At 40.5% G+C, this 25,294-nt stretch overlaps 2 protein-coding genes across 8 annotated transcripts in view; both read left to right on the top strand.

The window, feature by feature from the left end:
* magi3b (membrane associated guanylate kinase, WW and PDZ domain containing 3b) overlaps positions 1-14,231 on the top strand; it is a 125,379-nt gene extending 111,148 nt beyond the window's left edge. The window contains exons 15-22 of one of the 3 annotated variants that reach the window (XM_031871725.1): positions 130-312; positions 1,175-1,360; positions 1,758-1,854; positions 2,719-2,824; positions 4,196-4,333; positions 5,622-5,760; positions 6,744-13,932; positions 14,151-14,231. In XM_031871725.1, the coding sequence (XP_031727585.1) occupies positions 130-312; positions 1,175-1,360; positions 1,758-1,854; positions 2,719-2,824; positions 4,196-4,333; positions 5,622-5,760; positions 6,744-7,849 (1,955 nt within the window). In that variant the 3' untranslated portion in view covers positions 7,850-13,932; positions 14,151-14,231. Of the gene's footprint in view, positions 1-129; positions 313-1,174; positions 1,361-1,757; positions 1,855-2,718; positions 2,825-4,195; positions 4,334-5,621; positions 5,761-6,501; positions 6,592-6,743; positions 13,933-14,150 lie in introns of those variants that run through there. The other 2 variants (XM_031871727.1, XM_031871726.1) reach the window with 2 other exon arrangements.
* A 122-nt stretch (positions 14,232-14,353) lies between these two features.
* On the top strand, positions 14,354-22,068 carry LOC116396834 (complement decay-accelerating factor). 5 transcript variants are annotated; one of them, XM_031871728.1, is made up of 12 exons: positions 14,354-14,696; positions 16,009-16,194; positions 16,307-16,406; positions 16,880-16,950; positions 17,231-17,413; positions 18,338-18,403; positions 19,254-19,352; positions 19,538-19,615; positions 20,631-20,672; positions 20,775-20,826; positions 21,637-21,712; positions 21,982-22,067. In XM_031871728.1, the coding sequence occupies exons 1-11, from the start codon at positions 14,420-14,422 to the stop codon at positions 21,692-21,694; spliced, it is 1,212 nt and encodes a 403-aa protein (XP_031727588.1). In that variant the 5' UTR covers positions 14,354-14,419; the 3' UTR covers positions 21,695-21,712; positions 21,982-22,067. The 5 variants fall into 5 exon arrangements, with proteins under 5 accessions (XP_031727588.1, XP_031727590.1, XP_031727592.1 ...); XM_031871730.1 differs by lacking the exon at positions 21,637-21,712 and having other exon boundaries at positions 21,982-22,068; XM_031871732.1 differs by lacking the exon at positions 19,254-19,352.
* Positions 22,069-25,294: the final 3,226 nt, after the last annotated feature.

Below are 25,294 nucleotides of genomic sequence, written 5' to 3' on the forward strand. Positions count from 1 at the left end.
CACGCATTCGGCTCCAAAAGGCTTCGTAAAAAACCCCAGGAATGCACACACACACACACACACCCACACACACCAATACAGAGTTGCACCAAACACAAATTAGTTTGCATCCGTTTCCGTTTATTTCAGATGCAACGGAGGAAGAGGCTCAGGAAATGGCTCCAGTGCTGGTGAACGGTTCTCCCAAGCTACCTCGCCTGCCAATGCCCAGCGCTCTGGACCACGAGTCGTTTGATATCACGCTCCACCGCAAAGACTCGGAGGGATTTGGCTTCGTCATCCTCACCTCCAAGAGTAAACCGCCGTACGGAGGTGAGAGTCTGGTCCCTCAGATCCTGCATCCTCATTTTACGATTTCCCATATGAGCACAGATTTTCTTTATGAACACAGCATATTTCTTTGAAATTTTGATTTGTAGATGGAAATGTTTTTGGTCCTTCTGACAAGGTTTACTTGTGCAAAAATGGATGAGCCCACAAAAACTTCATTTTCATAAAATCATGAAGAAAATGCTGCAGTATATACACATCAAAGACAATAGGAGAAAGTAAATGGTAATAGAAAATGGTACTTGTACTTGTATAGTCTTCCGACCACTCAAACACTTACACTACATGTCATTCACCCATATACACCCATTCACTGATGGCATGGGCTACCATAATATGGTTTATTATAGGACTACCTAACCATTCATACCCATTCATACACCGCCGGCACAGCCTACGGGAGCAATTTAGGGTAAAGTATCTCGCTCAAGGACCGCCAATGCTCCAATTGAAGGACGCCACAGTCACCATTGAGCCGCAGAAAGTCTCCTTTATCCCTGATTTCCTGGTGTCATAGCAAGAAATAATATATTACAGTTTGTAGCAGTTGGGTTTAAGCTAGACAGTCATATGTGGACTGAAGGAGACTCACCAGGGTTTTTGTTAGCTGGTTTGTATTTAAAATTATAATCCAACATTGATGTGTTTCTCTTTTGTAGCAGATACATACTCTTGAAAGAAATTCAAGACATTAAACATAATTTAGTTAAACCAGAACAAAGCTATATATATATATATATATATATATATATATACAGTATATATATATATATATATATTTCAAGGTTTTCTCAACACCCACTCTATCTGGGTCTCAATGTCTCATTTCTCTCCATATCTTCAGTTATTCCTCACAAAATTGGTCGAATCATTGACGGCAGCCCCACCGACCGCTGCGGCCTGCTGCACGTCGGAGATCGTATCTCGGCGGTCAACGGGCGCTCCATCATTGAGCTCTCTCACAACGACATTGTTCAGCTAATCAAGGAAGCCGGCAGTGTTGTCACCCTCACTGTGGTTCCTGAGGATGGTGAGTGTCTCTGCAGTTATTAGAGTGGGATGTTGGTCCTGCGATCGATTCGGCCCATTCAATTTTTAAACTTCATTGTCTGCAAGGGGGAAATTAGTTTTGCAGCCATCAAACCAATCAGCATAACAAAAAGATATGAATGTTTTAGTAACAGTATTAAGAATTTAGTTCTTAATGGAGGTATTTGAAATTTGAAAAGAAGGGGGGCCCCTGTTCCTCTTAAAGGATTGAGTGAATACAAATAATTAACATATTACGTCACTGTAATGCTAATGCATTTAGTAGGATATCTAAGTCTGATTATTCTCAAAATTGTTGCAGCCTAAATTGTATTCCGGTTGTTTATATGCATTGGCATTTTTTACACTGATGGCTGTAATGTCAAAATTCATTTTAGAATACAAGGGTCCTCCATCCGGAGCCAGTTCAGCTAAACAAAGTCCAGCGCTCCTGCACAGAGCCATTGGACCAAGGTCCGCACTGCAGGATGAACGGTAAGCATCTGCTCCCACTCAAAATAAATGAATTACAGTAAAAGCAACACAAAAAAAAAAACAAAGCCGACAGTCAGCAGTGGAAAATAACCTTTGAAATTGTTCAAACATCTTGTGCATACTAACTCTACTGTAACTATATTAACTACCCACCCAGTGCATAGCTGGCCCTTGGTTCGTACCCTGGAGAAGGGAATGAAGGCAATCTTGCAAGTCAATATTTGAACTCCCACTATTTGTTCCTTAAAGAACAAAATATCCCCAAGTGACCAACATGTACCTTTTATAAAACATTTTTACTTTCACATTAGGCCATACTGAGAAAATGATTGTGCTGCCTTTATGTTTTTTATCTCTAAATTGGAATGGCCAACTCCTCCTTCACCGCTGGTGCTCTGACTTATGACTCCCACTTTTGCCCTGAGGAGGGTGTACACTGACAGGGAATGCAACTATAACTCCTCTACAATTGAACATAAATGGTTATGGTGATGGTAGTATTAATAGAATGCTTCTTGCCCGTACAAATTCTAATGAAAGCACTGTTACACTTAACATGAAATAAAGTGTGTGTACGTGGAGGAGGGAGGGTTGCCCCCAGAGCAAACGGCGAGAGAAAATGTCTCTCAACAAAGACGCCGGTGTAATAAACATAAACAGATAATAATGTGTACAGTACAGAACATACAGCCCTAAAGAACAATACAGCATACAAATTAAAATATCAACACATGAAAAAGCCCCTATTTAATATCCAGCATTAAATTACATTTTAAGTTTTGCATAATGGCTTCTTGTGTTTGTGGCCTGCAGCATACTGTTGACTGCATGTGTTACTGCAGTAATACATCTGGGTTTTTTTAGTTACAACCTGGACCTGGAAGAGAAAAGAGATGGAGTCAACTGGTCTGAACACAGAACTCTTTCACATAGTGAGCAGGGAACGCTGTGTGTGACAGGACCCAACCAGGTAAGAAAGTCCTCTTATTCCTTCCACTATATGTTCCTCTTTATGACCGTAAACATAAAGATGTTTTGTTGGCTTACAATATAGCACCCTCTCCCAATAACATAAAGCTCTTTTTTGTTCCATACAATGCAGTGAGTTCATGCATACTGCGTTCATTGGGTTTTATTTCTGGAAGCACTACATTTTTTATATTATTATTCCACCACATCTTTGGTCATTCAACTCCAATTTTCCAATGTAGAGACGTAATTCAAACTGATTCTTTGATTCAGTGAGGATATCTTTACTGTTCCACTCATAGAAATAGAATAGTACGGCCATTCCCACTCGAATCAATGTAGCAGGATGGTCAAATGTACCATAGCCAGTGCGACCGTTGCAGCGGGCTACACTTACGTATAAACGAAACCGGCTTCCGTTGCAGACTCACTGAGGCGAGGTTTGGCGGTAACGACAAAAAGAAGCAGTGGAGTAGTTATATTATGAAACGCACTCGTGTCACAGCGAAGGAAAGCAACAATTCAGCAACAACAAACGGACAGCTCATTTTCTGTAACCGGTGTAGCATTACAGCATGGTGGAATTAGCTAGCTAGCTTGCAGACAGCTGGCTAGTGTGTTCGAATCCAATTCACTTTCTATGGTTCCACATCTTTCATACATTCATTCAACTCAATATAATGACCGCAGTCTCACAATTGTCACTCTTCATACATAATTTAGTTACAGAAGTGTCCAAAAGCTGCTGCATTGACATCGCATGAAAACTAAGATCAGACATGTCTGGATGAAATTGCTCTCATTCTCACATTTTTGACTCCACAAATGAAAGAAATCTACATCATCACAGACTTTCAGTGTTTGAGCAAGAATGCAGGGGCTTGAGGAGGTGCGCCTCAATTTAATTTCCATGAAATGAACTGTCTGACCCGGGAGTCACACATCAGTTACCATCACCACCATGGCATTCACTCTGCAGTTTCTTCAGAAATTGCCTTCTCCAATTAGAATTTCACATGATGTTACTCTCCAATCAATACAAACAAAGAATGAAGCCATTCAGAGAAGACTGGGGATCACTAATGACATTTCTAATTAATAGAAAATGATCCAGACTCCGAGACATCACTAATCTAGAGGCAACTTTGTACTCAACAGACACAGACGAACAAAAAACAGTCAATCGTTAAAAAAAAGGGTCTTTAAATCGATCTTCGATCGAAAGAAAACTGTGCCTTGAATGAAAATGTTTTTATCACGGAATTTATTGCTGTTATGTATATGTTTTGTGCATTTGAGCGTGAATGTCGCCACATGTCTCTGTTTGTCTGTATGTGCGCGTATTAATGAGTGTCATCTTTATGCTGTGCAGGGTTGTCTGACAGTGGAGTTAGAAAGGGGCCCTCGGGGCTTTGGCTTCAGTCTGCGAGGGGGAACAGAGTACAACATGGGCCTGTACATCCTGAGACTGGCTGAGGATGGAGCTGCTGAGCTGGACGGCAGGATCCATGTGAGTGCTTCTTTTATTCAAATGTCCATCACTTTTTTTTTGGGATTATTCTTTTTAATAATTTCCTCATATCTACTCTGAACAGAGGAAAACAGTTGTTTTGGTAGTCATTGTTGTTACAAACTGAAAAAATTAGACACTCTGAGAGACTTAAAAGTTCTACTTGTTGGTATTTTTCATAATATGTGTGACTTTTTTTGGAAACAAATTCGTTCCAATGAACCCCGTGACCTGTGGAAAGTTTGAGTTCACTCTGTGAAGGGATTATACTTCATCAAAACGTCTAAAGCACTACTGTGTTACTCCCACTGGATGGCGTGAGCTACATATTGCCAATTTTGCTATTCTTAGAATCTTAACAGTGGTGGGGCTAATAGCGTAAAGCTTGTCTCCAGGGTGCTACAAGAAAGGTCATGGGATCATTACCATCCGAGGTCAGTACCCCAAGGGTTCATGAATATGTTTGGAGTATTACATTGAAATTAAAATGTCAAGATGATGCATCTTGTGTGCACAGTTGAGCTTGAGGAATGCACGTGGACTTCCTTCACATTTAGATTGTGGTGTGGGGCTACAAGAAAGGTCAGGGGGTCACCAAAATCATTAAGATTCTTTCTCTCTGGACAATGAATACCCGCACCAAATGCTGAGAGCATTTAGCCAGTTATGTTGAGATCTATCTGTCTGTCTGTCTGTGCATCCATCCATCTGTCCATCCATCTGTCCATCCATCTTTAGTGGGCTTGTGTACGACACTGACCGTATCCAGGAGGGTCACGCTGTAACCTACCCTGTAAATTTTCTGTTCGTGGAAGAGGTTCAGTAGAATTTGAATATCCCCATTGGGATGAAATTATCACACCATTATTATTATGATTATTATAATGAGAGGGGTGATGGTTCAGTGAGGGAACAGAATAGAAGCTCCTGGCGGAAATCAATCTAAGACTTGCCAGACTGTGATCTCTGGGCGTAGCTTTGCCCATCCGAGGGTGGAGAGGAACGTCAAAACTGATTCCATCCTAACAGACTGACATGTTTACACACAAGTTATTTTGTCAACTCCAATAATAGAGGATACCTCCAGGGTATTACAAAGCTGTGTGTGTATGTGTGTATGTGTGTGTGACATGCATTTGAGATACTTTGATGTGTACAGTATGTGTGTGAAAGCATACCAATTCTGTATGTTTGAGTGAAAGTGTGAATGCACGCACAGCAGAGTATGCTAAGCTTTGATGGGATGTGTCTCTGTATATTAATAGTTTTTTTTCTGTGTTACTGACAGGTTGGAGATGAGATAGTGGAGATTAACGGGGAGCCGGCACGCGGCATTTCCCACACACGGGCTATTGAACTGATCCAGGCTGGAGGAAGCAAAGTGGTACTGCTGCTGAGACCTGGGGCGGGCCTGGCTCAAGATGGCAGTACGTACTGTATACACGCAGCTTATTCAATGACAGTTTCAACATACAGAACAGACTAATTCAAGTTTTCCTCTCAGCTTTTGGTTCACCATTTGATACACACTGCCTTTGTGCCTCGAAGGTTATTGCTCAATTTAAAGCCTATTTTGGGACAATGAAGGATAGTATAGTAGACAACATTAGCACTTAGTTGACTAAATTAAATTTACAATTGTAATGTATTAATGACATATAATCATTTCTTTTCTTTGAGAGGTATTTTCAGTGTTTCATTATAAACCCCTGAAAGGAAAAGCGTGGGAAATACATTTATTCACTTTTTTGCAGAGAGTTTAACAAGAAGATTGATATCACCCTCATAATTGCCTGTTGAATATGAAACTACGGCCAGCAGCCGCTTAGCTTAGCTTAGCATCAAACTGAAAGCAGTAGGAAACAACTAGCCTGGCTTTGCCACAATTCACGTTGACAATAAAACATAAATTAGAAACTGGATTGTATTTATTTACTAAATGTGTTTAGAGGGAGGTGCCAGCGACAGTAGTTAAGTACATGTTGAATCCATAAATCCTAACACCTAGCTGATGATAATGACTTTATCTGTTTGTTAATTGGCGGAACCTACTTTGGAATGCTGCCCTTATTGATTTGAATGTACTTTATTTATTGACTTTTTTATTTATTCATTCAATTCTAACCATCTAATTGCTTTTGACTCTTCTTCTCTTGCCCCTGATGCAGGTAGTACCACTTCTTCTACTGTGTGCTACTACACTGAACATCAACACTAACATCTTCACTGCTTTTATTGGCCTCTTCTCTTTTACCTTGGTAATTCTCCTTTTTTCTCACATGTGTTAACCTCTCAGTATAATCTGCTTTTTCCTCATTTCTCTCTCTAAGTTTCTGTATCTTGTGTGTGAGCTTTTCATTTCTGTGTGCCCTTACGGTGTCTCCATGTAAAATGTGTGCTTCTCTTACAGGTCGACACAATCAAAAACTCATTTCACCCACAGGCTACTCCAGAGAGGTGTTTCTCTCTGATACATCACCACAGTCCTCTCCATATCCCACCGGGGCTTCCACCTTCGCTTCTTCTCCCTTCTCCGGCAAACTGAAACATTCCCACAGCTGGAGCAACATCTCTCCACGGGGCATCAGGCCCCGTATCCGCGGGGGTTTAAGTTCTGTGAAGGAGAAGGGTGAGTGGACCGACGAAGAGGTAGAAAGGCTCTCTTCCGCCTCCCCTGAGCATGTGACCTTCTACAGGAGGACCAGGCCCATGAAAGACTGCAGAGAGCTAAGCAGCCCAAAGAAAACCGTGGAGACGATTTCTAAAGCCAAAGAGCAACATCACAGACCCACAAAGACTGAGAGTCCGGCAAAGGAAGAAACACTGAGCAGGAACAGGATGTCTCAGACGCAGACAAAAACAGGATCCACAAGCCCTGGGAAGTCTCCTCAAGCTGGAGAGCAAGTGGCTTTGACAATGCAGCTGGCAGAGCATCAACGAGGCCCTCAGAGGAGATTAAAAGACTCTTCCAGCAGGGAGAGCTTGGATCATGAAAAGAAAAACGGCAAAGGAGGGGATCTTGAGATCAGGAGACATTCACGAAGGCGGGAGATGGAAGGCAGAGTAGAGCAGACCAGGCCTGTTCGTGACCAAGAAAGTTTTAAAAGAAGGGTGGCGGGAGAATCTCACTCCCACAGGACATCTCCTCATACAGTCAGAGAGGGTGAGAAAGGTAAAGGTAAAGACTCAGGGCAGATAGATGCTAATGGGAAGTACAAATCCACAGAAGACAGGAACACAAGTAAAGAAACCACCAAGAAAAGAGAATCACTGTTGTCTTTTAAAGAAATGTGGGGTAGAAAAGGTTCCGTAGTTTCACCAAAGGAGGCCAAAGGAAGAGAAGACACGTTTTCTTACTCCAAAGAAGTCAGTGGTAGAGAAGACTCTGTGGCCTCCATAAACAGCTCTCCAGGGACCCCGCAGAGCCCAAAGGGACCTATTAGCCCCGGCTCTTGGAAAGTGCCCAGCTCAGCCAAAATCCTCTCCAAGACAGAGGTCCTTCGTGACCCTTTGTGATAGAATATTAAGAATACTTAGCAGCACCCTCAGCGGATTGTTTTTCTGAGTTCTTCCATAAAAGAGAGACGTGCGACATGGTGCCACTTTTATTACCTTTGGACCATGTCCACGTTTGTCTTTAGGTCTTTTTTGGGAGTCCTGTGACATCGCGTGACGGCATGTAGCAGCTCCCTTCCGCCTTGTCCGCTGCTTCAGCCTCTTCGGCGCGGGACTTGAGCATGTGCGGCATGCTCGGGGGCCTCGCCAGACAAGACATTTTGAAATGTGAATACATGTGCCAATCCTGGGAGCCTCCTGTGGAACGACGACGACGACGACCAACAGCGCTTCACCCATTACAATGCAATGACCCATATGCAAAGAAAGGCCTCTCGCCTGTAGTATACACCAAGTGTGACTGTCATCTCGGGTTTAATTTTGCTCTCGGCCTCATCGCGGGGTATTTTGACTCTCTTCTTTTTCATAAGCGTTTGCTCAACTGCATGCAGTCGATCCTTCCGTTTGTTTTACTGCACGTGTTCTGCACATCGCCGAGGATGATCCCTGTTTCTCCTTCATAGTTCTCATTCTCAACACCAGGCAGATTTCTAATACAATCCAGCAAGCATTCACTTTACCCGGGGACTCTAGACTGTTCTATGGTTACAGATACAACTCTCCTCCGTACAAACAGTTCCATTTAAAATGACCAGAAACTTGTGGTTTGAGATCTTGTTTACCATGTGTATGATAACCAACCAGTGTGTAATTTATTGAGATGATAGAATAATATGTATATGTAGCTGTACCTAAGCCATTCCACATTTTGATAGAGACTTCAAAGATTTGTCCCATGTTATCTGACCTTTCACCTCTGTATTTCAGTGGTAGGAATTACCACGGATCTTGTAGTTCATGAGATGTATAGGTAACGTGCAAACCGCTGTACCAAATGTTTGCATTCGCTCAAAATGTGTCTCATTGTGAAATAATATATATATATATATATATATATATATATTTGAATGTGTCATGTTTTGCAGATTCTAACTTTTAAATATCTATTGAAATTCCATTGCACTGCATCTGCCCTCGTAGCATAACAGAATGACCATGAGTTGTATTTAATTTGTGATGCTGACTTGCTACCAATGCCATTTTATTATTATTGTTAATGTTATTTTATAAAGCTATTCATTTTTTCAAAAGAGAAGAAAAAGATTCACTATTTAAGGCCGACATGGCAATTTATGTAATAACGTGCAAGTTGTGAGTCATGTCCCTGATGCTTTTACATTTGCTGAGTACTGGGGAAAAGAAAAATGAGGGTTTTAAATAGTATGTATTTGTCAATCCTGCTGTATAATTATCTGACAGGGTAGCTTGAAGGATGATGGAGCTTAGAGAGCGATGTGGTTTACTGAGGTATTAAGCATGCTGCTGATGTAAGACAGGTATACAGAGATCCAAACTTCTTACTTATTTTTAGGGTTGTTGAGCTGAGATAAACAATTGGTTCCAAGTTTTTGAATCTTCTGCTGTAAAAATCTGAGAAAATTTAATTTACTCAACTCGCTGATACAATTGATGAGATTAAGAGATATTCAGATGAGCTCAGGGAACACAAGTATAGTAGCAAACATGGTGTACGTGATGGTTAAGGTCTGTGATTGACTGTGATAAGAGCCTGTGATTGTATAACGGGAGTTTTCAGGTTAAAAAAATACTCGAGAATGCGCTGTGAGCCAATCTGGTAGGTTTTTGTGCAATAGTAATAGTGGTTGGTTGAGTAAATCCAACTCTGAGTGTTAGGTACAGGCAGTTCTCTCTGGTGAGTCAGATAGTGCCCTTTTTACTGTATGACCCCTGCACTGTTGTACTCCTTTATGCTTTTATTTTGACCGTGTTTTTTTAACTCATCTCTGTATCATACTGTGGCCTTGCATCGCTTCATTAGAAAAACAATCCTTGTGGTATCTTCTACATTCTGTTGGAACAGTAGATGTAAATGTTTGTACATTGTACAGCACCTTTATAAATACTTGCTGAGTGCTCTTTCGGGGGGGGAAGGGGGGAAATAGAGGTATATAGAATCGCTCCATTATTTTTTTATGTAAAGAAAGAGAAAATATTTAAAAATGAATTGAAAAGGATAGACTATGGCCTTGACATGGTGTTCCGTTCATGCACTGAAAAATAAAGTTTTACTGAAATCACCCTCTGGACCTCTTCGATCCATCCATCAATCCAGTATCCTCCACTTAACCGCGACCGCAGGGGCTGCAGGCTTTGCAGGATTTCCACACGTTCCTCCTCCCAGCTCTTCCTGGGGGACCCCGAGGTGATTTATATAACCAATCAAGCGACGTTCTGGGTCTACCTTGAGGCCTCTTACCAGTTGGATGTGCTCGGAAAACCTTGAAAGAGAGCCGTCCAGGGGGCATACTGATCAGATGCCCCAACCACTCATGAACAAGAAGACCCTGAGATACTTGAACTCCCTTGCTTCGGGCAGTTACTAACTCCCAGACGGTGGGCGCAAGCCACAGTGATCTGGCTGAGAACCATGGCCTCAAACTTATAGATACTGACACTCGTCCAGACCACTTCACACTCATCATCAAACTGCACTGCATGTTGAAGGTCACGGTCTGTTGGAGCCAACAGAACCACATCATCTGCAAAGAGCAGAAACGCAATTCTGAGGTCCCCAAAACCGGACGCTCCACTTCCCTTGGCTGCGCCTTGAGATGTTGTCTGTGAAAATCACAAAGAGAATCGATGACAAGGGACAACCCTGGCGGAGGCCAACACCCACTGGAAACGTGTTTGGAAACGTGGACACAGCTCTCCCTTTGGCTACACAAGGACTGGATGGCTCGTAGCTATACCCCATATTCCCGCTGTATACGCCACAAAAGACTTCTCGGGGGGCACACGGTTGTAAGCTTTTTCAAAGTCCATAAATCACATGTAGACTGCATGGGCAAACTCCCATGATCCCTCCAACAGCCCTGCAAGTGTGAAGGCTGGTCCACTTTTCAACAGCCAGGACGGAATGCGCATTGCTCCTCCTGGATCTGAGGTTTGTAAAATCAGTCGGAGGCTCCTTTCCAGCACCCTGGAATACACTTTCCAGGGTATAGCTCTTGTACTGAAAATAAAATACACATGAATTATACATTTTTAATTAAAACCATGCCATTCTATTTCTGTCATAATTGTTCACAGAGTAATCATGTATAGGTGTCATATTTCGATTCATTTGTTTCTCGCTGCAGTCCAACGATGCCGTCCTCTCATATGTCAGAGCGGCATGAGCCGCTGTTACTATGGCAGATTTCCTGTTGTCATGGTAGCCGACTGCTTTTCTCAGCAGAGCTCGGAGAGAGCCTCGCTGCACGCGGACGACGCTTTTTCAATTACAAGAGAAAGATCAGAGGCATCCCCTGCCATGCGTGCGTCATGGCCATTAAATATCCATATTTCAAAAGCAGCCATGGAATCACGGGGTCGTATATCTGAAATGGGAACACAAATGAAGCTGAGGCACACGACCGAATGGCAGATACTGAGTTAGAAATAGGTGTCGCTGCAAAACACCAAAGCTGTTTGTCATATACTACAGTACATGTTTGTTCTTGTCAGTTGTTGAAGTAGTTGTAGCTTTTGTTAGTCAAACGTTGATCAGCTGCAGGGAACTTCTAAATCAAGGTTCCTGACACAGTTGTTCTGAATGCTTCATTGATGGAGAAGTACAATGCATCTGTGAATGACTGCTGTGTGACCCTCAGCACTTCCATTGTGTTCGTGGCCTCACTTTGACCCCACTTTGAATGAGAGCGGCCCGGTCAATCAGAACTTGATACGGCCGTAGAAGAGCAGCCTTAATGGAGGACTGGTAATTGCGTGTGGAGTGATAATTGACTTGAAGTGCTTAAAAATGACAGAAATTTGATGGTCTGTTTCAGGAACGGGCATGAAACGATGGAACTGGATTATTTCATAGCCGAGGTAAATGTTCTGCAAAGAGCTATTGTCTCTGACCTGACATTTTACACTATCGGTGTTTTCAGAAATACAGCTTTAGAAGAAGATCTGAGTTTTAAGCTTCTCTAACCCAAATGTTTTTTTTATTGCCGTTTCTGTCTGAAATCAATCACATTCTGTTGCATTCATGTGGAACAAAAGAACAGATATGGTTCAGATTTTATTCAAATAAAAGATACATTTCTTAGTTTCGGCCTGTGCAACCATAAACTAAACAGGTAAGAAGCAGATGCTGTTAGCTAGCTTAGATTTATTGTAAGTTATTGGTGGAAGCATATATAAATAAGTTATCTTAAACACATTTCTACCATAACCAGCACTTCTTCACTTTTTTTTTCATTCACAATCAAACACACATACAACACATATTTTCTTATGTTTCAAATGGTGCAGTAATAATGGGCAATGTAAACATGTCAAATGGCTTGAGTTACCGTTTGAGCAAAATAATCTTGTGTGTGTGTGTGTCTGCATAATTACGCAGAAACTGCTGCACTGAGTCACGTTTTACGCTGGAAGTAAACAACAACACATGATTTTTGCGTCTTGATTCGCCTTCATTCGTCAGAGCGTTTGGGTTTTGATGCAGTTCATGTTTCACACCACCAGGTGTCGCGATTTACAGTTAAGTGTCTAGTGCACATGGTTGAAGACCTGCACACATCAATTCAGATGTGAAGAACATGTCTTGACTCAAATAAAGATTCTTATAGGGCATTAGAAGTTGTTTTTGGAAGAGATCATTATCTATTGTACATATCTGACAGCAGGAAAGGCAAACTTCTAAGTCATATGAAGACTTTTGGTCACGCAGTTTCAGAGGGGGAAAGGTTCTCCAAAATCAAGCCCTTTGTAAGATACCGTCATGTCATAAAGATGTGTGTAATGATGTAAATTACGAGTGGAGTAAAAGGTTATGATCCTGCTACTCTTTACATCACATCCCTGGTATGTCTGAGCGTGAGAACAGCAGGTGAGCTGGACAGATGTTAATGTTTGGGTGGCAGCCTCTTTCTCGTTATCTGACGTGAAGAGAAGCAGATGCATTCTTCTGGGGTTGGTTGATGAAGAAGGGAGGTGTCTTAATCTTTTACTTGGACAAGGTGTTTGGGGAGATAAGAAGAGCAGGCCATGCCACAGCTCTCGGAGGCTTTGAACTTGAGAAGTTGCTCACTGGAGCAGCATTTTTTTACCAACTAATGCTGTTTTTTTAGATGGCCTTAAAAGGAAACCACAACGTTTTTACAGGTCATTTTTTATTGGCTTTATGTCAGGTTGAGTATGCAGACCAGTGAGACCTCAGGCTTCTTTTAATATCCCACTTTCTAGTGATTCAATGTGCCTAATCAAATAACAAATCCCCTATCCTGGTGTTACCTCACTGGTTCACTGGCTTTTAAACTTTGTCATGGTTTCCGTCTGTGTTTCTGAGGCAACTCTGGGTGGAGGATGGAGATGGGCCCTGTCAACAACTTGTATGGTTGAAAATGGGTGGTGGAGTGAACTCCCCTGGAATTGACCCAAGTGAGTGTGTGTGAGGCAATGAGGCACAGCCCCGTTGCTGAAGAACTGTGGAATGTCAGACAATAACCCAAACCTCAGAACCAATAACCAAACCTCAGAACCAATAACCAAACCTCAGAAAGTGTCTCAGGCTCTGTGTCATAGTGTAAACTGCTATGAACCCTCACCATCACAATCCCAGACATATTTCTTGTTTATTTGTTTGATTGTTATTATTAGTAGCAATAGTAGTACAAGTAATAGTATTATTATTTGCCACGGTCACATGAATTGAAATTTTAGTATTCTAATATGTATCATGTTCCCCTTGGTGAGACTTAACAAACGTGTAGGTCTGTAACTGAATATAACAGAATAGAATAGTTAAAGGTTTCCCCCTTAGAGGACCCGGAGAGGGGATATCCCCATTTTTCCAGGACACACCCATAGTTTCCCAATTTTGGCGTTGCACAACATTTGAGGAGACGTCTCCACTTCTTACGGGAGGAGGGACAACTGAGCGGCTCCTACTGGTGGACATACTGAGAGTAATGTTTATTTACTACTGTCTATCAAAAGAAAACTCACCTCTTTTAACCATCAGTTGTTCAAATATCTCCTCGATTTTATTTCCAGGTCTTTGATCGCTCTGAGACCTCTGTCTGTGCCTGCAGTCTAGCCACACGTTGGAATGTCAAGATAGACCTTTAAAATTTGAAATTTCCTGTTTTGCCTTTCAAAATAAGACAATTTGTTTTTTTCCCAGACAGCTAGTTGAATCGATAAACAAGCATCAGGACACAGAAAGAGGTAGAAAAGAAATAAAACAATGAAAACAAACTAAACTAAAATCCAATCAACCCTACAGGAATACAAGAAGACCTACAGGTGAGTGTCACATATGTGTGTATATTAATATGTATACGTTAATGTTTTAGATTAATACGAAATGTGTGTTCTCTGTAATTAAATAGTACTTTTTTTGTTGTTAGTTTAGATTAAATATATGTGTTGGGGGAAAATGTCACTGCTTTTATGAAGAGGGCCATTCTTTTCTCATTTCCTGCAATGCTAACTAGTGCAGTTAACTTGACACACATAATGGATAGTAGTGTGTTGGTGCGTTCAGGGAGGAGCACTGTAGACCGGCAGCGGAGCGGCTCGCGTCTCAGGAGAACTCGGACTGACAGAGACAGAACCTGGATCTTTAGTCTCCTTCTGCAGCCCGGCATGGACGTTTTACTGGACACCTGTGGACGGCGACGAGTCAAGTTTCCGCTGTTACTGTACCTCTTCGTCGTGGAGGCAGCAGGTCAGTTTAACATCACCGTCTGCTTAATTAGATAATTATCAACGTACCAAGTCACATGAGAGTTCCAGCTAATACAGCCAGCCTGCGTTTCATGTCGACTCCACAGAAAAATAAATGTTCCTTACTGTTTAGTCTTATACATGCCTTGATTAAAACTTTTTTATCTACAAATAATAATTATCTACTAATTCACTCCGTTAGATCCCTGAGTAAAAAACATGAACAAATAACAATATTATTATACACTCAGTGTCCACTTTATTACAACACTTTGCACGCTTGTATGGTGCCTGTTTTCATTTTTTTTTGTTTACCTATAGGTGTTTTAATTCATTTAATAACATGTTTAAGCATTGGGGTCAGAGTCAGTGTTGTACTCAATGGAAAGAACTAAAATTAGAAACACCTTTCAGTATTATAGTCTAACACCACCTATTGTAGGTAACACCACCTTTAACTACAACCTCAGTAATAGTTCAATTTACACATTTTCAAGAATGTTGATCTTTGATACATTCTGATCTTTGATGAATGTTTTGGGAGGTCTGTACCTAACAAAGTGACCGCTGAGTGAATAAGACTACATCATAGAATAGTAGGGACCTGCTGCGTTCTTGTCTCCGTATGACTATCCAAGGGCATGAGATGAACTGTCAAGGCTAGAGATTAATCTGCACTCCCTGAATAGTTAAGAAATAGTCTGTGGGTTAGTCAGAGATAAGACAACTCCATTATATGAAGATGCCAATGTAGACTGTAGACTGTACACACAGTTGATCAGGTTATGGAGAACCTCTTGGACCAAAAAAAGACTTGCTAGATTAAAAAATCCTTTATTAATGATTTATTAACATTTATAACTGCAAACCTGATGGATTAAAAACCCTTAATTAACGATTTATTAACATTTATAACTGAAGACCTGACATTTAAAAACACTTAATTAATGATTTATTAACATTTATAACTGCTAACCTGATGGATTAAAAACCCTTAATTAACGATTTATAAACATTTATAACTGAATACCTGACATTTAAAAGCCTTTAATTAACGTGCATTAACATTTATAACTACAGACTTAATGTTTTATTAGAAAGTGAGAATCTGACGAGTATTTTTAATGGATTACCAACGTTTAGAATTGCATTAGTACACTTGACATTATCCCATGTATTGTATCATCTCTATAAAAGCCTAAATTGTAAATCTGACATTTTCTTTATATTTTTGTTTATTTCATCGCATTACAGATTTTCAGGTGAACTGTTTTATCAACTGATTTTGACTCTTTGTCTCTTTTCTTCTCCAGCCGACTGTCCTAAACCTCAGGCAAGGGAAAACATTGTCTTAACCAACGAAGCACTTCTGATGAATGATTTTCCAGAAGGTGTGGTCGTCACTTTAGAGTGTGCTAATGGGTTTGTTGTTGAAAGTGGCTTTGGGAGCATAACCTGCACCAATAACAATTGGAATGAACCAGATCTCTCCTGCAAAAGTGAGTCCTGTCTTCTTTAATTACTGACACCTTCATCAAAGTGTGTTTGGAGTTCATACCGCATGCCTTAAAGTCCAGCAGCAATGTTCTGTTGTTTGTGTTTGCATTACAGAGAAAGACTGTGGTCCCCCTAGCCCTCAGCTCAATATGAGCTTTAATACCAGCGACGGTACCCTGTTCGGTGCTGTTATAAAAGTAGTTTGTGACAAAGGGTGAGTATAAATATAAAAGCTCACTGCTATTTGGTTGAATTATATTTGAAAATAAATGTATTGAAATAAGAGGCGGCATGGAGCAGCTCCAATGACCACACAATGGGCGCCCTCAGTACATAGTCATGTCATTTACATACATACAAAGCATCTCTTTTTGCTGTACTGCCAACAGTTGTCGACCAAAAAGGGCTGCTGGCAAACAGTCATAGATGAAGTCAAGGTCTCTGAAGAAAACAAAATAGTCTGGAAAGACAGATAGAGCCGTCACAATAAAGTCTTACGTTATGGTTTCACTGATTAGAAACGTGGCTTTTCTTTTGCCAAAACTGAGGTAATTGTTTATACCTCTTGACTTAGCTCCGAAAGAATGCAGTTTCAAAATTACCTTTCCGTTGCATTACAAAACCTTGGCTGTATCCAATTCTCCTTAAATAAACAGTCCTGCTTTATTTCCCTCCATCTTTCAACAGATTCCAGATCATCGGAACAAGCTACAGGCAGTGCTATGCGACCGGGTGGAGTCGAAAATCCAGGTGTAAAAGTAAGTGTCTCTTGTATTGTGTTTCAAGAAGCCCAAACCAGCAGCAATAAAACAATGGTTTCTGACAACAAAAGCTATTTTTGAAAAGACTGTTTCTGTCGTTTTAAAATGCTGATGCAGCACTGGTTTTGTTTGCCCCTTTGTGACGTTCTTCTTCCTCGCTTTCCTCGGACTTAGCAGCACATTTCATAATATGACAAAAATATGGATTATTTGTTTTCCAGTCCAAATTACTTTGTGATAAGAACGTGTGGAAACACCTGTTTGTCTGATTCCTCAGTTGTAACGTGCAAAAAACCTAGTACAGTGACCAATGGCAAACACTCGTGGGATTCTGAAGATGACCCGAAATACGGAGAAATCATACAGTACGTCTGCAACGAAGGATACGCCCTCGTTGGGAATGACAGCATTGTGTGCAGCGAAACTCGTGACTACGATTCTCGGCCTCCCGCGTGCCAAGGTAAGCACACTCCATCCACAGCAATTTAATTTATTGTATTGTGTTTAGCGTATAATCATAACAGAAGTAATCTAGAGACACTTTTTCACAAAGAGCAGCTGTTGGCCGTAGCTTTATCATTTACAGAGACCCAACATTCCCCCATGAGCAAGCACTGGGGCGAAAAGAATAAAATCCCATTTAAAGGGTAGAAACCTTGGGCAACACCTGTCTAGACTGGTTGGGTGAGAAAAACTGTTCTCAATTATCCAGGATGGTGTGTTCAAGGACATTCAGATATGAATTACATGAGAGTTTGAGGGTGAAAAGTATTGCATTCACCAGTTAAAGCACATTATTTGAAATGTAAGCGAAGAACAAGAGCAATACCCTCATATGGGTGTATTAAATAATAATGGGATCCTTAATAAACACAGGCTTGGGAGATCAGTAACCAAACAAACAACATGTTTGTAATGTACTGTAGTCAGTTAATCACTGAACATGCAGCCTTCGAGCCTCTCTAGACACTAACCCCAGCTCTTTTATGAAGTGTTCAAGATTTTTCTATTCACCGTTCATGTCTGTGCTGACTCCAAGTTGTTTGTTTACTGTCACTGCCACACTTACACCCTCCTTAATGGCATAACAGTCAACTGACCCAAAGAGCAACCTGTCATTAGGGAGTTGGTCAATGATCATGTGTCCTTCACCCACATTGAGTGTAGTTTTCTACAAGCGGATGGTTGAACACTGCGGGGCACCAGGCTTGTGTGGGAAGTAAATTGTTAACTGAACAAGAAGCATGGCACGGCTACATTCTGCATGTAAACTAATATGTATATATATATACAGTATATATATATATGCATGCTCCATCACCAATCTCATGAATGATCAACGGTACTTATTTCAAGATAAATTCAGTAGTTTTCTTATTCATAGGAGTGACAACAGAAGATAGAACTACAACAAAAGTGCCAGCACCAACATCTACACCTCCAGCACAAGGTATATACATTTATAGAGAGATAATTACTGATATTTAATTATCTCTCTATGAGATGAGCTCGCACAAGCGTGAGCACTACTCCTCCAGGTCTCGTTTGAGAGGAGAACTTTGGCGGAGATTCTGCAGGCCAAAGAGCTGATATCAGATCAGCCTGACCTCACAATCAGACAGCAGACTAGCGGAAAGGGAAGCAGTACATGCGAAGCTTCTGTATTAGCTGAACACCAGACAGGTTTGGCTAGCAAGATGACGTCATGCTAATAACTTATTTAGCTTTTTAAAACAACGGGGACAGATCCAGCACGGACAGTTAGGGAGTGAGGGATGAGGAGGTAAGGAAACATGAGAACACCAGGACACACATGGAGAACTCTGTCACGCTACATATTAGGCAAAGTGAACATCTTTTCTTCTACATAGTTGTCCTCAGTCTCATCTGCTTAACTTGGTCATGGAGGCATCAACATGTAATTGAGATGTTAAATTAACAGTGGAAACTCATCATAGCTTAATTTAACATCAGTATTCATAATTACATTTCATGTTTACTTCTCCTGATCTTTACCTCCAATAACAAGGTCCATAGGGGCATCTCAATACATAAACATGTTATATTATATTATATTATATAAGTGCTATTTACTGCTTTTTTTCGTGTTGGAATAAATGTTAAATATTTAACTGCAAAGTAGTAATGCGTGTTTGATACTTTCATTTTTTGCATTAAATCATTCTGGGATGTTTGCTGAAATTGATAGGATGGCCCTACCTAGAAAATTTTCCTCCAGCCACCACTGCTTCCATTTGAAGGCGGTACAAATATTTGAAGACAATGATTATTTTCCACAGAAGTGTCCACATCTACAGATCCGTCTGCCACACTCACAGCTCACAGAGATAAAACCGTCACAACCAGTGCGACACCAACAGTCTCACCTTCAGTACAAGGTACAGGAGAGTGTCTCTGAACAAGCCGATCTGCGCGTAATTAAGTCGAAAACCCTTTTAGGCACAGCACGTGAATGGATTATGTGCATGCTTCTCGAGGAACTGCTTCCTCAGCTTGACGAATCACTTTTATCCCGTCCGAGCTTGAGGAGAACTAAGAATCGCTCTGATCTCTCTGTTCAAAGGTGGCAGAGACATCTCGACAGCTGCGGGTAACGCCACAACAACCGCTGAGACATCGACGACATCATCTTCACTTCCAGGTATTGAATAGCTTCGTGAAAAAGCTGTCGTCAAGTTTGAATCTTTGATTATTTATACTGTGCCTCCCATGAGCAGATGCTTCCCAAGCAACTCCAGTTTGATTAGACAACTCCAGACTTCTACCCGTTGTGTCTTTTATGAATTACCCGATACGGCCCCGATGGGCTTGTCACTTTGAAGGTACAGTGTTTGTTTATTGGATTAAAGCCAAAGTGGCAGAAACGAGCAAACAACTCATTCTTAACTCTTACCTTTCTGTTATTTTTTCTTTTTATGTAACTGATGACTGTAAATTTAGATTTAGTATCGGGGTGAAATACTTTCCCCACTATTTATTTGGAGCAGGTATCTACATCTTACCCATGGCTCCTTTAAGGCATAAGCACCGGATCTGCTGGTCAAACATGAGATTTAGTACTGGTCCTTATAGGAAAATAATAGATAGTGGAAATTATAGGCAGCGCAGTAGTAGAAATATAATGACTCCTGTGCTGTATACAAAACCATTCACGAGGAGAATGAACGTCATCAGTACGGTCAGCTGACCCTGTAAAGACAATTCCTGAAATACTTTAACTAACAAATTAAACTTAATGAATAATTCAGCATTTTTGTGGAATAAGCGTATTTGCTCTCTGGCAGAGACTTGGATGAACTGAAGTGTAAAAACAACAATTACCATTTTATTTGGGGGTAATGGGCCAGGCTATTTCTTGGCTCTGAGGAGTTGCCAGGCAACCAGCGAAGATTCCAAGAAGCTACTGCTCACAAGCAACATAAAATCACAAAACCTCCATAAAGTGGGGAAATGTGTTTTTACACCTTTGAAAGGAGCTTGTAGGGGCATTTTGTTAGGCTAGCCGTTTCCCGTCTTTGTGCTAAGCTAAGCTAACCAAACCAACTGTTGGCTGTAGCTTCATATTAAACTGATATCAACACTCTCATTTGCGCTCTCGAGACGTTGACATGAGTCATTATTTATACTCTGCATTTAACTGTGCTTGTTTCTTTCAGAGTATATCCCTGTTATAGTCAGTGTGATATGCGTCTCAATAGGTAATGTACTATTTTTCCTCTTTGAAAGTCAAACTAAAGCTAAGTTTTGCAGTTGAAATGCAAAATACAATAAATCTTTTTTTTGAATTATCTTCTTTACAGCTGTGTGTGTTGTAGCGGTGTTTTTACACAAGTTTCTTCTGAGGAGAAAAGGGTGAGATCCATTATTTTACTCTTAACTCTTTAATGCATGAGCCATACTAGACTACGCTTTGTATCCCCTTTGCTCTTTCTGCTGTTTTTACCATAGCTTATTATTTGTACTCTCAGAACCTCAATGCACAGTAGGTCAATACGAGCACATATTTCTGTGAACAAACACAGCATGCAGTGAAGTATTATGCACTAACCTAGTAGAAGCTTTATTTCTTCACCTGCATTTTAGTTTTGGAACTGTTTGAGGAAATGTAGATTGTGCTGAGGAATGAGGAAAGTCAACAGGAAATCCTTTAATAAAAGCGGTTGTGACTTGGAAGTCAGAGCCAGGAAGAAAATTCCGTTCATGCTGGAATGAATGAGGATGTCTTCAATGATTCAGTTCAATGAAACGCACAGGAAACAGGCCGACACATTCTGTGACTGAAGTGACAATTTACCTTTGATATTCATGTAACCTGAATTTGACGCAAAAAAAAGACAAAAGACAACAACTTGATATTCATCTCGGGAAAGTTACTTGGATATAAACCAATTAGCTCAGACGCAGCCACAGAAATCTTACTTACACATAAATCTCATATAATCATGTGCATGCTTCACATATTTATTTGATTCAAGGTTAAACCTTATTTTACAAATTAAAAAAAAAAAAAACTTTCCTCACTCAAAGTGGCAATGACTAAAACTAACATTTTGGAATACTAATTCAGTGTGCAATAAAACCCCATATGGTGAACTAATACAATTTAACATTAAAAATAACTCAACAATTCTGACACAAATTCCTTATTTGATGACACCATAGATCATATGACACCAGAGAGGACCTGAAGCCTGAGTTATTACAGTTCCAAAATCTTTAGATTGCCTGCCTGACTAAGGTACCTGTCACTTCCTGTGTATTTACTGTTATCAAGAGATATGTTGGCATAAAACAAGCAAAATACCTCCAAAAATATATTGAAGAATTGTTTACTTGTTCATTAACTTCTCTGAATGAAGCTAACGTACGTGGGAGCATGAAGTAGATAGAACAAATGATGCCAGAAGAGCATGAATGGTGTGCTGTTTCCCATTTTATTTTTGCACCACTGTGTGAATGAAGCTCAAACTAAACCGCTTTTTTTTCTTCATTTCTTGTCGATGCCAGCTCTGCAAATGGACCGGGGCTTCTGTGACCCTGGAGGGACGTGCCAAATCAACTGCAGCAGTGCCTCTCTGAGTCGATGGGGGGGGGGGGGGGGGCAACTCTCTTCAAATCATATTTCACTTCAAATTGCAGATAATAAAACATGTAAAAGTATCTTAATTTAAATGATTTTTTATTGCCACATTAGTTTGAATAATTGTAAATATCTCATGCCACTATAGTAATATTTGTACATTATTTATGTAATAAACTGGAATGAACTCCTAAACATTGCCTCCGTGTGCTATGAAGTTTGTCAAAACATCTTCGTTAGTTAGTCTATTGCTTTCGAAGTGTTGCAGATGTGCGGTTTTGTTTGGAGGACTCATGAAAAGGTGATTCAAGAGGAACACAATGTGGTGAATTCAGTTTGCAGACTGAAGTGGCGACTGATAAAGATACAATCAGCTGCATTCTTTGCCCCCTGACTTTCTTTTTGACACTGTCTATTGTTCTATTGAGGGGACATTCTCAGGACAGGGTTCAACATGTTTTTGACCTTCAATGTGTAACTGAATGGAGCACATTTGATAAGTGAGTCAGGCTGGTTTTGTTAATGCAGCCATCGCTGAAAAACCTTATATTTGAGATCAAACTGCAACTACCAGATCTGAAAGAAGTGTCAACAAAGTAAATGTTAAATATAGGTAAGTCAACATAATATTTAAAAGGGGAAAAGCTTCTAATAAAAAAAAGACTCCTGGAGCACATATTAAAGCATTGTTCACTTGCAAAGTAGCAGTTTTTGTGCCATAAAGTAAAAACTCAATGGTTACATTCTCAGTGGTGGCAGCAGTGAAGGATCAAGCTGTTAATCCTGGCAGGGGTGTGGACCAGTACAGAGAAAACCCCCATGATGAAATGTGGTTACACTGTTTCATTGTACCCGGGTCTGTTGTAGTGCCAGAGGCTTTGAGTCGGCCTTTTTGGGATTTCTTGTGTCGACTTCAAAAGAACTAAATCATTTCTGGTCAAGTTTTACAGTTTGCTTGAGTGTATGTGATTGAGATTTAGCTGGAATGAAACGATGCTTTAATGAACTTGTGAAATCCTCTGGAAAAGAAAAACATAAACATAAACAGGATGTGCACTCTTCACCGTAGTTATGTGGAGTACCAGAGAGGAGGGTTTCTTTTCGCAGACAAACTTTGACAACAGTGGTGGTCTTTGTGGAGTCCATCAACCATCTTCCAAACCCAGCCCCTCCCCCCATAAAGAACGAAGAAGAAAAAAACCTTTTATGGCATCTGATGTTTTTATGTTGGAGCTTCAGGCATTTGTCTGTGGAATTTAAACAATTATTTTGAAGTCTGCAGATATTCTATATTGTTCTTATTGTCAACAGATACCATGAAAAGACCAAAACCAACAATGAACTGATCCTACTAAATATCAAATTTAGCAACTTTAAACCATTGTTGCTTGAAAACTATTCAAAACCACATCACTGAGCTGAACTCAGTATCGTGACAAATCCACAACGGAAAGTACTTTCCCACAATAACGCAATTTATTCCAGTTTGACTATCATTTGTTAGAAAACCCCAGTGCCCAGCTGTTTTGGAAAATTATTTTGCCCTATTTTTGTCCATATGTGTGACCTGTTGTTGAGAATTTACGTCTTGGTCTGAAAGGGTTTGAGGCTGTTGGAAAGTATTGAAGCGAGACAACAACACAACACACTGAAACAAGACCCGTGAGACTCAGTGAGGCTGTATTTGGGTGCTTTGAGGAAAATGCCAGTACATCTTAGTTTAGTGTGTTACCATGCAAATATTTGCTAATGAGTGATAAACACAAAGTACATGGGCTTGTGAAAATTGAATCATAAGTCTTAAAGTATTTAGTATTAAATCATTTCAGTCTCGACCAAAGTGGTGGCCCGCCTGCCCGGCGCTGCCATCCCGAGAGCCACTGCACTATCATCGCTAAAAATGGAGAATATCACCAGCTTTATCTGTTCAACAAAACACCACAACAGAACCAGGTGAACAAAAACACATGAACACAGGCAGATACATGTTGTGAGATCAAGCATATGAAACTCATTGCTCAGAGCTTAGTCACCCTCCAGTCCACACTGTGGTTTCCCCGTCAACACACACCAGGCTCTGGCCCAGTGATCCAGCTTTGCAACCATGGTGATGTAGTACAATTAAATAACAATGTACATTTAAGCCAGTTAGTGTACTATTTTTATATCACAGAATAACCAGCTTAACTGGTCTTCTTCTATCGCTCCAACAGTCTTTTGTCAGTGGCTTCACCAGAGGAAGTAGAGTGACAGCAGGAAATACGTCGGGTGTCCTCCCTGTCTCAGCAAGTTTTCCACCCTCGAAAGTCAGAAGCATTGATCTCTCCTCCTCTTTTAAAGCCTGTTTTTCAACTGAACAAGTACAGTACCACACCCACCCTAGCTCATATTGTGTCATCACTGTCAGACAACCTTGAAAAACACGTATCTCCCAAACATCGGGCTGTCAGGAACTTGTTTGTACGCCAATCAGGCATTTTCAAAAGTATCCAAGTTCCGAATTGTGAGGCCTTCACGTGACAATGCGAATCTTTCACTCAGCACCTGCTGTTTTTTGGGGTGTTTTTTCCATTGGGTTTTGATGAGTCCCTATCCTGTTTGAGAAGGACAGGAACATGGTGATGACATGTCCATCCTCTTTGATGGGATCCTATTAGAGGAATTCACTTTGTGCATTTAACGGCTCTTCAGAAACGATGAGGACACCGATGTTACACTTTTGAGACTCGTCTAAAACACGATACGTTTATGCTGTACAGTAAAACAAATAAAAACACCATAATGTGGTTGTAAAACTTAGATGAGATTTTCATTATGCATTCAGAAACAATTGTGGCCCTTCATACAATATGTATATTTATTAAGATGATGTGCAGGGATAAGCATCTTTTAGGTACTTATTCGCACATTTATAAAGAATTGTAACCCCTCCCATTAAGCATTTTACTCATAAATACAAAATTAAATGAACTAAATGTTTGAACTGAAATGAACAAAAAGCTTCGCGGAGCAGGAAAATAATTTATTCTGATATAAACTGGTATGAACTATTTGGTAAGGACATTGATGACCAGATGAAGCTGGAGGTGAGCTGGAAGATTCAAGTCATATCCTGTTTGAATTACATCTTAAATGAATTACACGATGTTTGTCTGTGGAAAAGATCATTTTGCTCCTTAGGAAAGTCGTCAAGTTTGTCATAGATTTGTGCTATAATCACTTAACCGATCAGTGAACTAC

Source organism: Anarrhichthys ocellatus, unplaced genomic scaffold (assembly GCF_004355925.1).
Source record: "Anarrhichthys ocellatus isolate YVR2014 unplaced genomic scaffold, GSC_Weel_1.0 scaffold60, whole genome shotgun sequence".
Classification (NCBI taxonomy): Eukaryota; Metazoa; Chordata; class Actinopteri; order Perciformes; family Anarhichadidae; genus Anarrhichthys; species Anarrhichthys ocellatus.

Excerpts from the sequence above, each read along its gene's own strand:
- LOC116396834 (XM_031871728.1), top strand. The coding sequence starts at position 14,420 with ATGAAGAGGGCCATTCTTTTCTCATTTCCTGCAATGCTAACTAGTGCA. Across the intron at positions 14,697-16,008 it reads CTTCGTCGTGGAGGCAGCAG|CCGACTGTCCTAAACCTCAG; the intron begins GTCAGTTTAACA and ends TTTCTTCTCCAG. Across the intron at positions 20,673-20,774 it reads TGTGATATGCGTCTCAATAG|CTGTGTGTGTTGTAGCGGTG; the intron begins GTAATGTACTAT and ends TCTTCTTTACAG.